Raw genomic sequence first — 16927 nt, forward strand, 5'->3', positions numbered from 1 at the left:
GCTCTGCGTGCCCGTGCAGAAACGTGCGTGTTGTGTCTGCGTGCGAAAGCCATTGTCCCATCATGCCATCGCCACGAGACAAAGACGCCAATCATCCACCCATCTCCCCGCGTGCCACTGTGTCCCGAATCACGACCTCAGCCTCACATCGAACGACATACGATAAAATAATGACACAAATAAGTCTAAACTACGTAGGAGCCGCTATGGAAAAAAAGAGAAACAAAAAAGACTAATTACAAAAAAAAAAACCAAAAAAAGTAAAATATTTACTTCCAGAACTGCATGTGCGATGTGCATGCTACAGCGTGGATTAACAGTCATCTTCAGGAATAAAAAAATAATACTACTAAAAGAAAAGTATATATAAATATATAAATAAATATATAGATGTTTTTAAAGCAACATGTTCTTTTTTCCTTCTATTTTTAAAAACAAAAAATGCTAAAAAAGACAAAAAAAAATCAAAAGAGCAAAGTGACTTTGGTGAGAATCACAGGTAGTTGGTTTCCATTGTCAGCTGCCCCTGCAGACCTGGAGGACAGACAGGCCCCTATACACCACGTTCAGGACACAACAAAGAAAAAAGATCTCGCGTGGGTAAAATGCTCGAGAGAAAAAGAGAAGTAAAATAAATCTCCCTCCTCAGTCATGAGGCGCAGTAGGAGGTGCCTGAATTTGATGATGTACTCATTTAGTCTGGCTATGGTATCTCCCTGTCTCTCTCTCTATCTCACTGCTGTTTCTACCAGTGCATTTTGTAACTCCAGACAGAATTCTTCCTAATGAACCTGAATAAACCCAGAGAGAATGCACCATGCCAGTCTGCGACTCGTCTTTACTGCTCCCGCTCCCTGCCTGGTCAGCTGCTGCGTATTCTCATGACGTGGGATCGGCCCACACACTTCCTCCCCCCCCCCCCCCCCCCCCCCACACACACACACACACACATCCCCCACCCCTTCACTGTCACAACTTCAAAGGTATGTGCAGGAATCGTTCATTACACCTTTTAGCATATGGTGCTTTTAACTCTGGTTGTAAGCAAGAGTAATAAAAAATGAAGGACAGGCTGGAAAATGAAGAAACACACCAATCGGAGGTATTAGAATCACACACACACGCATTTACGCATACCGTATGTCTGTGAATTATAGACTACATAATCATTCATATTCTTAGAACTGGACAGCAATTAGTACGGTGAATTCTCATACGTTAAATACCACATTTCATTTCGTGTGAGTGTGTGCCATGTTACCTTGTGGTAAACTTTGGCACCTACAGCTTATGTTTCTATGACACACTGGTTATCACCACCTCTCTCCTAAACACACCTACCCTCACTTCGTCTGTACTTCCTTGTAAACCACATTTTCCTTCCTTTTTACAATCTATATTATACGTAACATATATATATATATATTTATTTATTTATTTGTGTGTGTGTGTGCGTCGTTTTGTATCAAAGCACCTGCTAAATAAATGCTAATGTAATTTTTATACTTCTGCTATATTTTTCTTTTTTTTCCCTTCATCTTTTTGTCCTCGACCGGCTGTATGAAGACGTAGGATTTCGAGCAAATGGTCTGTTTAACGTCGTCAGGAGGTTTTTCTGAATGATGAATAGGGTTCACATCCCCCTCTCCGCCCCCGATCTGGCTCAGCCAGATGTGCGGAAGCGCAAAGCGCCCCCTTGTCCTATAAATATCTGTCCGACTGCTTTGCTTCCTACTTCCTGCCTTCCCCACCCGGACACAGAGTTTACGGCGGGGTACATTAACGCGCCATTCACACTCCCAAACGGACACATCAATTACCAAATCACTGGACAATAAGATAGATCACACACAAAAAAAAAATCTCCCATGGTTTTGCATGACATAGCTCACTTTTCAGGCTTTTTTTAAAGCAGGGGAATCCCCTCCCCCCCTTGAAAATACACCACAGCTAAGTACCCTCTAATGGGTGACTACTTTAACCAACAAGTACAGGGCTGATGGGGGAGGGGGGGACTTCAATCTCTCTCCTTGAAAAAAGGATATTAAAATTACAACAGGTTTCTGCGGAACCGCGGTTGAAGGTCTCTGATGAAGTCTATGGGATAACATTTGTCATTGTTTGTCATTGTTTGTGGGAAACCCCCATAACAGATAATTGGGAAACCTTGATAATCGCCATTGTTAGAACATGAGCCTAATGATACTGGCCTAACATTAAATATTAGGAAAGCACATCCTCTCAATTATACCTGACATTAAGGGCTGGCAAAGAACCTACCCCTAATATCTGTGGATGGTCCACGAAAGCTACTCAATCAAATCTGTGCGCAACTTTCTCATGTGAAACCTTTCGCGCTGATCACCACGGCGTGCGCCTCCTGCTGTTTAGGATATGACTATCTGCTTTTATTGACTTAAAACACATGGCATCGTTTATGTAAATATTACTGTTAATAAACGCGTATTGTTGTGGCTGTGGTGCGTGAGCGATACTGTGCATCATACGCCTCCGGGGGCGTCGTATGGGTATGAGTAGTGATGACACAGCAGGTGTGAATGTGTCATTGAAAAGCGGTTCCAGCTCACCCAGTCCCACCAGAAAGCCCCCACACCCACCTCCACCTTTAATCAGCTGCACCGGAACCCCGGAAGTCCTCTGCGTATGTTGACGTGTCATGTGATGCAGTCGTAAAATAGTCTTAGATAAAACCGACAAGCAGAGATTATATTTGTGTGTTTAAGTGAGTAACCTGTAAGAAGGTGCCACATAATATACAGACCCAATTAAGATATGGACACTCATGTCGCATGTTACGGCAACAATACCGATAAAGAAAAACACAACGATTTTCAGCTACTTTACAAAATGTTTATTATTCACATGAGGTATAAAACATAAAAGCAGCTTCCAGAAGTAACGGGACTGTAAACAAATATGTACAATCTGTCGTTTCACACAAGGTGCCGACAGCAACTTCCTACACTCACACACGTAAACACGCCGCTCTGGGCATTTTATCCAGCACCATTTAATGTGTGTAGCTATACGAGTCTATTCATGTCTTCGCCTGCTTTCCGGGTGGGTGAGACGCAGGTCTGCCCCCTGATCCGGGGCTGGGGATGAGTGACCCCACTCCCACGCAGGTGGGGATCTCACATTCGGATGCCAGCCGTGTCTCACGGCACTATGACGCACGAATCCCAGCTTTTCACAGTCGACTCCCAGCCTGACAACTTGTTTAGCGAGCGGCCAGGGCGATCCCAGGCCTCGCCGGCGGAGTCTTTGGTTGGTGTATGCAGGGGGAGAAACGCCGCATTTCCAGTCTCGCAAACCGGGACGCATCCTGACCCCTTCGGGCTAAGGCCGGCAGTCGTTACCCGTGATCTGAACGACGCCCAGGTCCTTTAGCCTCCCGTTCAGAAAGCAGTAATTGCCCGGGACATTGGCAGAGAAGTCAGCGTTTCGTCAGCTCGACAGCAATTCCCCGTGGAAGTCCTCAGCGCCCCGGGCCGAGCGCTGTGCCTCTCCTCGCCCGTTTCCATTCTCGCCTTCTTTGTAGGAAGAAAGTCGGGCTCGGCTGCCGCCTTGCCCGGCCGCTTTCTGGAGTGGCGGTCAGATCTTCCGGGATCGCTGTTCTCTTTGTCCTCCTGGCTCTTTTTACAGTTCGCAGATGTCACTTTACATTTGCTTTCGGAAATCCGAGGTGAGACACGGTTCTCCCCATCGGCGTCGCTGGTGTCCATTGCTTCCTCCGTCCGCTGAGGCTGTGGGTCAGGGACAGGACTGTCGTTTTGCGCTTCGTTTTCGCACGCAATTCGGGCGCTGTGGTAAATGTCTCTGGCCGATTTCATGACCAAGGTGAGCAGCAAGTTCCGGTGGAGCCTCAGTCCGCCCCGCTGGGTGCGCGAACTGTACAGCTTGCCCAAAGCCTGAACCATGATCCGCTTGGCCTCTGCACTCACGTCCATTTTCCCGATCGTGTGTTTATAAAGTTTACTTAACTTGTGAACAGATTTTCAAAGCGGTGTGCACTTCTGAGTTCTGACTTCCCTACTACCTCACCGCCCGGCTTAAACTCTCACTTGAGCGCCCGTATGGCGCGGGTGGTGTTATATTGTAGCGCTGACGTCAGGGCCTTTGGGTCGCGTGAGGCTGCTGCATGGCTCCGCCCAGAGCCCGGCCCGGCAGCTCCGGCTTCCAGGTCTGCTGCTGTCAGAAAATATGTCCCACTAACGTGAAGCTAACATTATGTCATATAGGGATATTTGTTTTGGTATGAATATAATATATAACAGTAGTAAATGCTCAGTGGCTTCCTCATTTTTTGTGGAATGAATGTGTTACGTTACAAATGGAATTAAAACAGATATACACAGTGATGAAAATTGATTTCCTTCCAGAAGATGTGAAAAGTGATTTTCCTAACTAATTTAATAAATGTTAATTAATGTTTATACAACTGTTCATTGGCTAATAATATCACAGAAGTAATGCTTACAGGTTTGAGGTGTACTTAAAAATGACTGTAGATATAGAAAGTGATTGAAGCTGTGCAAAATGTAACATTCATTGCAAAATTTGAGATTTTATGATGCAATGTTGAAGGCCAGATTTTAACGATTGCTTTAATAAGCCTTTTTATATTTAATAAATATTGATTATATATATAATATAAATATTATATACATTACATATATATATATATATATATATATATATATATATTCTATAAAAATTGAACGTGTTCGTCACACCATGCCATCTGGTGTTTTTATTTATAGTACATGATACATTTTTATGCATATCGCATTATAGCGGTAGCAAAATGGTTAACAGAATCATAGCTTCTCTGAATCAGCTGCAAGTTCATATTTTACGACGGATTCAGGAGTAGTGTATCTTGTGAATCTAAACACATTTTACGTTCTTCCCCATAGTGTTTCCCGTCAGCGAGTCGACATATGACCATATAAAGCACATCCGCCAGGTCTCCAGGGAACGCACAGCGGAAAACCCATGACGCGTGGGCAGCTACATTTTCCGTTGCCATATTTAGCAGGGCGGTAAAGATGTCGTCATCGATTTCCTTATATGGTATCGTTTCCGACTGTGTCCGGGGGCTTTGCCCAAGTTTGGGGTGAAAGATCTTTGGATCTTTAGTGTGATTGAGATCGAACACAATATTAATAGTGGAGGAAATTCTCGCCGGGAGAACAACTGCTTTGAAAATCTAAAAAGGTAATAAACTGTGCCGTTAATTAAGTATTAGTATTCTCGTTCTTTTACAAAAAAATGTCTGATGAGATATCTCTAATAATACTTCTGGATGAACCGTATATAAAATATGTGCGCATAAAGTATATTATTTTTTGTACAAAAACGACTCGTCTGGTGTCTTTCGTCGGATATTATTATAGGAGACATATAATAAGCATGCATACAATGAGTGGGCTCAGTCATTGTATTAAAAGCCGTAGTAAAATGGTAAATGATTTAGCACGCTCTGGGCAAAACATTTTACTAGCAAGAACCCTTTGCTTTGGCTACATGGTTGTTTCGGTATTTTTTATGCACATTCCTTTTCGCTGATTCGCACACAGACGCGCATTCCAGGGGTGCTCCAAGAGGAAGAGGGGAGGGGCAGTAAAGTATGCAGCGGCAGGGGTGGGGGGGGCGATCGTGATAAAGGGAAATGACGGGGGAGGAAGCAGGCGTCAGTGAGAAACACAAGATGGTAGTCGCCAGAGGGGGTGGAAGAAGAGGTCACTTAATGGGAATAAGGGCTGTCACGTGACTATGGGGAACTCACGGGAAGCATAAGTAAAACAGTGTATCTACGTACATAAACAAACCGTGTTGCGTAGAACGTACATTGGATACATGCTTTTTATAAATCACTACAAAAACATCCAGCCCTGTCAGTGAAAGACGGAGAATGCGCAATCAATTCAAATATACCTGTGATCATTTAAAAACTGATTTACAGATTAACGTGGACTGGAGATGTTGCGTAATTCTATACATTGGCGAATGTACACAATATGTGAGAAAGATGATAAAGAAAAAGTGAGAAGGTTTAGAGCCAAGAATGCAACGTTTTTTAAATAATTGCATCGCATAGCGATCAAGTGTAGCCGTTTACAGGCAGTACGACAGCAACAATGTTTGCCTATTGAGCTATATATTGAATTATCGTGATATATGTTTTTGCATATAATCTCATAACGAAAAGGGGGAACAGCTTTTCATTTAAAATGGATGTGCAGCGCTCTACTCTAGTCGCACACAAGAGCGACGTGCTCCACCTGGCGGCTATTCCTGGTAAGACACACACTCCGGCTACCTCAGCGCGGCCAGGGCGTCCATTTAGAGCGGAATAACCTTAATCCTGATAGCACAGTACTTCGTTTATAATATGGTTTATTGATTAAGCCCTTCGTTGATTGCCCAAGTGTCACAAAGCGCTAGTCCTTCTGAAGTGGAGGGATTTATAAGGAATCCTACTGCCAGACACTCACATCACAAGAGGTGAAAAACGCAAAACCAGAGACACCTTTGTTACAAACCTTTTATTAAGATACAGATTTTTTTTTTCTTTGATTTTTTTCCCTCTCTTTACAGTAGTTAATGTGCAATTATCTTAATTATTGGGTCACAGTTAAGAATTCACAAAGTTATTGGCACTTGGAACACAGAATAAACACTGGCTTTACGGGGTCAGGGGTCACGGAGGGGTCTGGACAGGGTCACAGAGGGGCTTAGGCATCAGCAGATGCTACGGCATTGGTCTGATAAGCATTTCTGGGTTAATACCTCATGCTGTGAGTGCACAACTAACAATCAAACTTCATTAGTGATTCTATGTATAATATACAGTATATATATATACATATATATTATTTATATATATATATAGTGAAAAAGATCTGCTAACCGTAAACACACCAGAGATGCCGTCCTCTCCCTCTCCTTGTCTAACTCTACCTCAACAAAGATGGCCTCCATTTTCGAACCAGCTGAATGTGCCTCTTACAAAAGCGGCCAAGAGGATGGCTCGGCTCGGCCCGGCAGCTTAGCCTCAAAGCATTTCCTGCCGGTTCTCGGCCAGAGGCCGCCACACGCTCACCTGGGAGCCCGTAAGGACGGGAGGTGCATCCGCCGCCCGTCTCTGGAGTGCAGAGCCGTCAAGAGCGAAAACGGTAATTATGACTTCTGAGTACAAAGTCTAACAGAGACTGCAGTCAGGAAAAACAAAGGCAGAGAGTCCAGCAGAGAGAACATAACAGGACTGACCGGCCGTGGTACTGAGCACAGGGGTGCTGGGAAAGGGCCAGGCCCGGGGGAATCAGGGAAGAGGCCCGGAAGCATGTCACAACTGGCACGGTGTGAACCAGCCACACAAACACACAATCTGTTGGCGCCATCTCTCCATCACTGGTCCGGATAAACCTAGTCACAGAACCCCCCCCGTCTCCCCACAATCCATCACCCCTGCGGGAACAAAAATCACATGCCTCATCGATTCCTCCTCCCAGAGCCTGCCTGGGGAGGGGTTTAACAATGGGGGGGGGGGGGGGCGGGGAGTTTAAAAATGTGAATAACAAACACAAAAGACAGACATCAATCCCTGGACAAACTCCCCTCAGCGCCACCCTCACAGGCAGAAGAAAGCAAACAGAAGGTGCTGTGGGGCCCATATCCAGCCACAGGGCCAAGAGCGCCACCCAAAGGTGCTTGGTTATATTTTTTCTCTATCATTCTGGAGGGTGGAAACTGACAGCGAGAATCGTCCCTCATAACTTGGCGGCTACATCCCCCCCCCCCATACAATCTTAAGTTCTTCCATCATCTTTTAAATGCTTTTTTGGATTTTAACAGCTTATTCCCAAATCTTTTCCGCTGTTTCTCTCCCACTCCCCCACCCCGAACAGTTCCTTCAGGGCAGAGTCCATCCCCCTGGTGGAATGAAAATGTAATTGTTGCTATGTAAGGAATTTGCTTCCTCCTGGTGGTCAGGGTTGGCACTACACCAGCATCTCAAGCCATCAGAGAGGAGCTACGAATTTCTAACCTAATCCGTTTACACAAGACACCCCATCATGTACATGATGATACATTCCCAGTGTGACGAACGTCAGCTGTACCCAACAGTCATTAAGTAAGTAAGGCTGCTTTCGAATCAGACCCAAGGTAAGAAAAATGAGAACTGCTTTGGAAATCTCACCAATTTATTCCCTACAGTGCAGGAGAACCTGCAGCATCTCGTGTTACATCCCTACCAAGCACTTCAGTCAACAAAGATCATCAAAAAGGTTTTTGTCCTTATTTTGTTTTTACACAAATTGGCAACTGCTCGATCTTGAATTAGTAGTATTTGTAACAAGCTAATTCTACAGTATATCCGCTAAAAAAAATTAAAATAAAAAAAAGTTCTACACAGATTCTCCTAACAGCTGGAGTGCTGCCTCATAGCCCGCAGGGTAAGCAGCTGCAGCGAGGCAGCCTCCTCATACCCCCAGCAAGTCAGTAGCAGAGTCGGCCAAAGACCCAATCCGGGGAGCAAACGCAGCTTTGACCAGCGGAAGGACGCGGCATCGTCACGGTCTAGAAAGATCCCTTCACTGAACATCACAAGAACACCGGCCAGGTCGTGCCTCACGGACGCACGAGCAACAGCGACCGGCGTGAAATTCGGACCACTTTGTCTAAGAAGGTGCATTTAGAACGGTCAGCCTTGGCCAGCCATTACAGGATCTCGCCTGCCGTGCACGTCTCCTGCAATGCAAGCAGGCGCGCGCGCGCACACACACACACACACAATAAAAAGCAGAAAGAACGGCTTGACTCAGATGTTTAGTTTACAAAAGCTGCAAACAAACCAGCAGGCTGAGTCCAGGACTCTCTACTGCATGCAGACAGACAGACGCCCCCTACAGCCATGCTGGCCACATCCAGAGTCTAGTAAAGAATGAGCTGGACACTCAGTCCTCAGCATGTCTCCAGCCCCGAGCCCGTCTAGCAGACACCACCAAGATGCCCAGCACGGTCACCTTGGTTACCCAGGGCCAGGACTCGGGGGGGGTACTGTCTTTTCACACATCCCTCAGGCCAGGGGGGCCTTCAACCACACGGAGCACAAAAACGAAGGGCACTTGATAAGGACAGAAACCCAGTCATACCTTCTCCTCGTACCAATAGCGTACCAAAGAGTCCCACTCCCCCCACCCGAATTCACGGACAGACAGACGGAACAGAGTCCCACTACCTGCCACTGCAAAAATACTCGCATGTAGAAATCTCCTTAAAACCTTTATCAGGAAAAGCATTTCAATCAACATTTCAGTCTGAGGAAATATTTTTTGTTAAAAAAAAAAAAAAAAAAAAAACGAGATTTTAAAACAATCCCTTTCTAGCTCACCATACACATGGGAGATTAACATCTCTTAAAAATGACAGATTTACCCCTTCGATCGTTTCTCTCTCTCTGGATTCTTGGCATGTTAAATAAACAAAAATAAGCAGAAGCGTAAAGAAAAAAAGATGACAGGACAATTATCTGGTCAGAACATGAGAGTAAGTTCAGGGGCAGAGGGAGCAGGGAAAGGGGGCCTTTAAGTTACAGGTACAAATTAACCCACCCTCCACACACTACTGGGACGCCCAGGGGCCCTCGGGGGCCTCTAGTAGTGTAGATTGTGTTCTCTATTTTTTTCGATGAAACAATCCAAGGCCATTGGACTACATTCAAACTCGAGACAGTGTTATTAGATTTTCAGTTCCTCGCCTCGACCCTCCCCGCCCATGTCCCTGGCCGAAGGAATGTGATTGGCTGATATGGAGAAGAGGCGGGACATGTGCCATGGGCACTTTTAAGCAGCATGTGCTGTGGGGGGTGGAGGGGGGGGGGTGAGTTAATATCTTGTTCCAAATGGGCTAAGGGAAAACAAAATTAAAAAAAACACACACACACTCCTTCCCCCCCCAAGTGCACCTTTTCCTTAAGCTGAATGGAGCCTCACGCGAGCAGCTCGGTTTGAGGGGCAGGTGGGTGTCAGTAAGAGTGGGGCACGGGCGGGGGCATCACTAACTAAAAGAGAGAGCCGGCATCCGCGCCCACCCCAGGCAGGGAGTCGCCGGGGGCCCCCACCTCACCCGAGGCCCCCGCTTCCAGCCCAGACGCCTCGAAAGCGTGATCGGTGCCCAGTGGGTCGGCCTCCATCTTGCCGGTGTCGGACAGGAAGCCGGAATAAGCATCGCCCTCGGCCATCAGCAACTTCAGCTTGGGGATCCAGCTCTTTCGGACCACGCGCCGGGCGTTGGTGCACATGTCAGCCGCGATGGCGTTCATCTCGCTCTCTTTGAAGCTGGTGGCAAAGTTCTGGCAGTAGACTGTGGGGGGGATGAGGAACAGAGGGGGGTCACAGGAGACCATGGCGAGGATCTGGAGACCACCAGCACAGGGTCTGCATGCCGAGGACCTATCCAAGCAGAGCCAGGATCCCGGGCCATTCTGCAGGCATCCGGCCTGAAACCTTCAACGTCCACATTCTACTAGGCGAGTTTGTATTTGTGCTGAATTAACAGACGACCGTTTGATGGTTATCTGACCACAGCAAAACATTCTAACAGCAACTCCCATATACAGTGCTTACAGAGAATCTTGGGACGTTTCCTTAATTCAGTAAAAATACTGCAAATTTACTGATTTTCTAACAAAAATTATTTCTTTATTCATTTGTTTCCAAAATATCACGTTAAAAACAATCCGTAATTTTAATTAAAACATTCATTTCGAGTAGTAATAAATTAAACCCAAATTATAGGTCTATAAGAGCTGTTAGAAAGTTCATTGACATACGGTCTCATTGGGGGGCTTTTGAATTGGTAATACTTTTGCAATAACATAAAACGGCAAACATTTTTGTTTACTATCCATTTGGGAGTCAATGACTACAACTGCAACTAATAGCAAAATGGCCAGAACTGAATGAATCAGCCAAAAAATTCTGACAATGAAAAAATGTCTGTGGAGAAGATTTGTGCAGATACATTAGGCACCGCTTGTCAATGGACTATTATTATGAAACCAATAAAATTGCAGCATGATTACAGAATTAAGCAGGCGCCCCAAGAGTCTCTATGAGTTCTGCAGTAACAGGAGCATGGTAGGTCGGTTAGTTGGTCAGGCAGGGAGGCAGACAGGCAGGGAGGCAGACAGGCAGAGACGCAGACAGGCAGGGAGGCAGACAGGCAGGGAGGCAGACAGGCAGAGACGCAGACAGGCAGAGACGCAGACAGGCAGGGAGGCAGACAGGCAGAGACGCAGACAGGCAGAGACGCAGACAGGCACAGTGAAAGAAATACAGACACGCAGGAAGGCAGGGGCGGCTCACATTTCACGGCATGCAGCACCCTGCTGTCCAGCGGCTTGCGGCTGGGGTCGTTGGTGGAGGAGCGGATTCCTGTACCGCAGCTGTTTGCCAGAGTGTTCCTGGGGAGGGCAAGAGGAAGAATTCAGCAGAAAAGCCTCATAAAGATAAACAAAAAGAAACTAGGGAAAATGCATTCATCCACTTCTTCTTACAAACATCGAGAGCCCATGATCTGAGAGCAACTGATTCCCTCGAACTGCAAACTAAAGCTGCAAACTAAACCTGTTTCCATTATTTAATACAGAAAAAATATATAATCCCAGATTCAACCAAGAAACCCCAATTATGTTCCCAAAAACAACCCTATGGATTTTGTAATACCTTGCGTTTGCAGCAACAGTAAAAAGACATTTAATAGGCACATCCATGTAAAGAAATAAAATGAAAACAGAAAAAATAAAGAGCGCTAACGGACTGTCACGGTAATGATTTATGGCCGGGATTTGTACGCCTGTGAATATTTCCCCGACAGGATCTGGCTGAGCCGGGATGACATTTGCACTGCAGAATTTCCTCACTTGGATTCCCGACGTGGGTATTAATTTATTTACACAGCTTATTATGAAGTTATGGGTGTAGTTCCAAAGCCCGGAGGCCCCTGACTACAACCTCGCCACAGGAAGGCAGGGAGCAGACTCACCGGTCGAAGAAGGAGGCCAGCAGCCTTCTGAGGAGCACTTTGTGCCGGGTCCCCGCACTGACGTGACAGTTCATGAGCTGAGCTCGGGTGATGAAAACACTGGTGCCTGCAGAGGCGCACAGAGCTGGCTCAGCGCGGCACAAACGCAGCACGGACAGACACACCTCATAGGAATGGGAATAGGCCCCGCCCATCGCACAGCCGGGCACCGCGATTGGCCTGCTGCAGCAGACTGACCTGAGACCAGCTCCAGCTTCTCCGCAGGGTCGCCCTCCTCGTACAGCTTGGGGTGGCAGCGGTTTCCAATCTGACTGATGAGCTCAGCAGGCAGAGAGGCCAGGTCCTGCCTCACACGCATCCGGTTCCTGGTGTCAGAAGTCATGTGGTCGGGGAGGGCGTCCACACGCTCCCCAGCTGGTTCACACGCGCACACACGAGAGAGAGAGAGAGAGAGAGAGCAGCTTCATGAGGGACACCTCTTATCCCAACCATACATCCATTACAATAAGCATCATGGCGCCCCCCTTTTCCATAAGTACTTTAAAGATGATGACACGCAGGGCAACTTTGAGCGATGTTGCCAAGCAACCACTAACAAGGTGAGACAAAGGGCAACTCATCAGGATAATCGTGAAAAGTTACCCACTGCCGTTCAAAGTCTTTCAAACAGAAATATGTGGCCTAATCTCAACGGGGAAATGCTCTGCTACACTGATTAATAAGTGTTGGTGGCTAATCCTTATTTTTCTTCGCTACGAGAAATAATTTACATAAGGAAGTGTGTAAAATGTAAAGGCTTCAATGAACAATGGCTACTGTAACCCGACCTAAGAGTAAACTATCAGCGATAACTCAGTTGCGTGCCTCCCAGTGCTGTCCAGGTCTCCTACCTGTGGCCCCAACGTTAAGCATGCTGTACATGGTGTACATGTTGCAGATCTGACGATACTGCTCCTCAGTCCCATCCTCCAAGACCTCTTCATCCTCCTCTTCATCGTGGTAGGAGTTCGGGGAGTCGCTGGTGTACGCACTCAGAGTGCCGGGGCTGGTACCCTCAGAGGTGACGTTGTTGTTGCTGCTGCTACTGCCGCTGCTGCTGCCATTGGCGGCGGTACCATGACTTCCTGGTCCGCCTGCAGCCATGGCTCCAGCCTGCGCCCCCCCACCTCGTACCGCCTCCTGAGAGAAGCGGGCGACCTTCCTCATCCCACCACCGCCGCCGCCGCCACTCCCACCCGAGCCTCCTCCACCAGCCTCCCGGCTGCTGCCCTCCCAGAGACGCTTGGCCACAGGGGTACAGACCACAGAGTAGGAGGAGGCCTCTTGCTGTTCCATCTTGACACGGGACACCAGCGGAAGCGGTGTGAGGCAGGAGGCGGGTCGGCCGGCGGAACTGGCAGCCACCACGCCAGGGCCCGCCCCCGCGGACGGCTGCGTGACGGGACTCTGGGGCTCAGAGGGCGGGGTTTCCTCAGCCTGCAGGCCCTGCGAGTCACAGCTGGGGGAGCTGACCTTAAGGAAGAACTCGGTGCCCTTCTCCATGATCTGCTGGATCTGCAGAAAGCCGGCTGTGTACATGAGCAGAAACTGGTCGCCCACGTTCATGCTGAGCCGGCCCGTGTAGCAGAAGGACAGGATCTGCTGGAAGCTCTGTGGCTGCACGGCTGACGGCAGCTCCACAATTGAGCTCTTGCTGCCCGTGTTGAAGAGGTCCCGGAAGTAGGAGCTGCTGGCGGCCAGCACGGCTCGGTGGGCCTTGAAGGCGTGGCCCTTCACCACCACGGACACGTCACAGTACAGCCCCTGCAGCCGCTGCTCATTCAGGCACTCCAAGACGTTGTTGCCAAAGTTGGGGATGGCCATCTGCAGCGTCTGAGCCATGGTGCTACAGCCAGCACCACGGGGTCTGCAAGCACAGAGAGGAGCCGTCAGAGCACAGAGCCTTTAGCCAAAGGCATTAAGCCACAGTTACTGGACCCATTGCTGAATGCTGTCAACCAGGGTCCTACATTCCTCTACCAGCTGACTGCATTAAGAAAGACTTTTGGCCTTCAGGACAGGGTTAATACAAGTGCACTTAGTCATCCGTAAAACACTGACAGAAGAGCTGTCTAACTACAGAGCGACAAGACCCTCAGAGAACACCTGCAAAAGGTTAATGTCCCATTCACAAGACCGAGACCTTCAGAGAACACCTGAAAAAGGCCAGTGTCCCATCCACAAGACCGAGACCCTCAGAGAACACCTGCAAAAGGCCAGTGTCCCATCCACAAGACCGAGACCCTCAGAGAACACCTGGAAAAGGCCAGTGTCCCATCCACAAGACCGAGACCCTCAGAGAACACCTGCAAAAGGCCAGTGTCCCATCCACAAGACCGAGACCCTCAGAGAACACCTGCAAAAGGCCAGTGTCCCATCCACAAGACCGAGACCTTCAGAGAACACCTGAAAAAGGCCAGTGTCCCATCCACAAGACCGAGACCCTCAGAGAACACCTGCAAAAGGCCAGTGTCCCATCCACAAGACCGAGACCCTCAGAGAACACCTGGAAAAGGCCAGTGTCCCATTCACAAGACCGAGACCCTGAAAATGGAATCTCCCTTTTCTTGCAATAACTTTTAAATTTCATTTTTCATTTTTAATAACGGATCCAGAACACTGTGCTCCCAGCAGTGCAGTAGTAACTTTGTACATACAGGAGCATAATCTAGATTATCTGTATACTATATAAGAAGGACTAGATAGGAAATGATAAAGCAAGCTGACAAACTGTATGGTACAGTGTTGTGTCGTTCAGGCTAGCAGACTTATGCATTGAGGTTAGGGGTGCACAAGTATTTTGTCACTCGCGGTGATAACCCTCACGAACACGAAGGAGTTACTGTGATATCAAGACTTATGAGTAAATCCTCAAAACTACAAAGACACAAAGAGTAATGAGTAAAATTCTGACTGGCCATTTGTCAAATTCTAGGAAGCCAACTAAGGTTACATTTTGCATGTGTTACTACCCGCCAACACTGGGCCAATGCCTTTGGAGACCAAAAATAGACAAAATTAACTAAATCTAGACACCACAAAGAAGACACATATGCATATTTAGTCTGAAAGACCTCTTATCTATCCAAACCACAACTCATCAACCACCTAAATTTTCACAGATGGCAAAGGCAAAAAGGAACTGGGGGAGGGGCAAGGAGGTCACCCCACCTTGGGGATCCTCACTCCAGCATCAGGCCAGAGATCCGATTTCAAAACACAGATCTTCACAGGTTACTTTTAATGATTTAAAAATCATTTATCAGTATAAAATGTAAAGACCAGACGGCTAGTTTTGTCACGCAGTGCAGGCAAACCGATCACGGAAGCCTCTTACGAGGCTTGATCTTAACCGATGAAGACTGCAAATGTAAATACTTCTGGGAATTTAAGTACCTAGTAATCTCTCGCTTCTAGGTAGTGCTGCCAATTCATTTCCTGGTTCAAGGTTGGCTAGTTTAGTTAGCTTCGCTGCTAAATCATGTTATGTGGCAGCTACTTTTAAAAACTTATATATTCATGCATAGCGAACACTACTTTGAGTATTTCTTATAACATTGGTATTTATAGCTAATCATTTCACAAATATGGAACTTGGTCTGAACAAATATATTTATTTTTTCGGGAGGATACTACGACACAGTCCCCAAATCAAAGAAATTAAAGTACCATAATTAACAGTCAATATAAAATTAATTGCAAACCTTGGATATAATAAACGTCACTAATGTGTAAGTGGCGATCGGCGCCGGCTCGGGATGGCGGCGGGATGGCGGCAATCGGCGGCAGGCTGGCCGTGCCCGTCGTATGCCAGGCTGTGTCTGCCCGGTAGGAGCGCTCCACTGGCACGGCCGGGGGGCCACGGCAGGCGGAGGAGGAAAGCCCTACAAATCTCACGGGCTTCACGGCGACCTGTCTCCGCTTTACGATCGCAGACGACGCCCGTAATCGTGTGGGGGGGGACGACGGAAGTGTTGTATTTATTTGTTGCAAAGTGCGCATCGGCCGGTATCGCCCGCCCTGTGCCAATGCACCGCGATGTCGGGCCTACAGAAACGGGACGCGTCTCCGATCCCGGCGCATCCCCAAGCGGGGTTCACAGGCTGCGACTCTCCCGATCCCGGCTCTCGGTGCCCGGCGACTCAATGCGCCCGAACCCGCCCGTAATGTGCTTCTGAGCGGCGGTGTATTTTAATCCTAATGATGGGGGATGGGGGAGGCGCTCCCCCGCCGTGCCCATCAACAGGTCATCCCAGGACAAACGCAGCGAAGGGGGGGAACCAGACCAAACCGGGACCGAAGGACTGTACGAGGCACCGCTTTAACCACTTGTCGCCGTTAGTGATGCGCACCTGGTTATAAAGCCCCCAAGCCAAACCCCCCCCCACCCATCATTAACTATCCAAACTCACCGCAGGTATAACGCAAGTTTCGCACATTTAGAAAAAGTTAATATGCGGCGCAGCGGAAGCTCGCAGCCGGGGCCAAGCGCTCCAAAGCCGGCGAAGTGGTTAAAGTTTTGTTGGTGCGGGTCCTAGGAACCCATCCCCCCATCGCACACCTTCCCCAAAACAATACCCCAAAATCCAGCCCGAACCGAGCCGATTTCCGCCCGGCGATGGCCCGTCGGCACCGGCCCGCCGCTACCCGAGCCCATCCACGGCCCCGACAGATCGGGCTGAGGCCGGCCCAAACTCACCCCCTCGGTGTTGGCTGCTGTGAACTATTTCAATGGAGGAGTCAGACGCGATCGCTCTCTCTCCCTCTCTCTCTTTGGCTACAGGCGGCCATTCATTGTGAGCGAAGGCAGGGC

At 48.1% G+C, this 16927-nt stretch overlaps 2 protein-coding genes across 3 annotated transcripts; both read right to left on the bottom strand.

Moving 5' to 3' along the window:
• Positions 1–2857: 2857 nt before the first annotated feature.
• Positions 2858–4108, bottom strand: ier2a (immediate early response 2a). Its single transcript, XM_048991744.1, has one exon. It carries the CDS (start codon positions 3969–3971, stop codon positions 3420–3422), a length of 552 nt encoding a protein of 183 aa, XP_048847701.1. The 5' UTR covers positions 3972–4108; the 3' UTR covers positions 2858–3419.
• A 2449-nt stretch (positions 4109–6557) lies between these two features.
• LOC125717986 (nucleus accumbens-associated protein 1) lies at positions 6558–16927 on the bottom strand. 2 transcript variants are annotated; one of them, XM_048991434.1, is made up of 6 exons: positions 16814–16927; positions 12966–13981; positions 12313–12489; positions 12076–12181; positions 11397–11494; positions 6558–10392 (listed from the first exon to the last, which is right to left on the bottom strand). In XM_048991434.1, exons 2-6 carry the CDS (start codon positions 13954–13956, stop codon positions 10091–10093), a joined length of 1674 nt encoding a protein of 557 aa, XP_048847391.1. In that variant the 5' UTR covers positions 13957–13981; positions 16814–16927; the 3' UTR covers positions 6558–10090. The 2 variants fall into 2 exon arrangements, with proteins under 2 accessions (XP_048847391.1, XP_048847392.1); XM_048991435.1 differs by lacking the exon at positions 16814–16927 and adding an exon at positions 15819–16583.

The sequence above is a fragment of the Brienomyrus brachyistius genome, chromosome 22 (genome assembly GCF_023856365.1).
Source record: "Brienomyrus brachyistius isolate T26 chromosome 22, BBRACH_0.4, whole genome shotgun sequence".
Classification (NCBI taxonomy): domain Eukaryota; kingdom Metazoa; phylum Chordata; class Actinopteri; order Osteoglossiformes; family Mormyridae; genus Brienomyrus; species Brienomyrus brachyistius.

Coding starts and splice junctions, on each gene's coding strand:
- ier2a (XM_048991744.1), bottom strand. CDS start 3,971: ATGGACGTGAGTGCAGAGGCCAAGCGGATCATGGTTCAGGCTTTGGGC.
- LOC125717986 (XM_048991434.1), bottom strand. CDS start 13,956: ATGGCTCAGACGCTGCAGATGGCCATCCCCAACTTTGGCAACAACGTC. Junction 12,182..12,312: donor GAAGCTGGAGCTGGTCTCAG/GTCAGTCTGCTG, acceptor GCGCCTCTGCAG/GCACCAGTGTTTTCATCACC. Junction 10,393..11,396: donor GGTGCTGCATGCCGTGAAAT/GTGAGCCGCCCC, acceptor TCCCCCCCACAG/TCTACTGCCAGAACTTTGCC.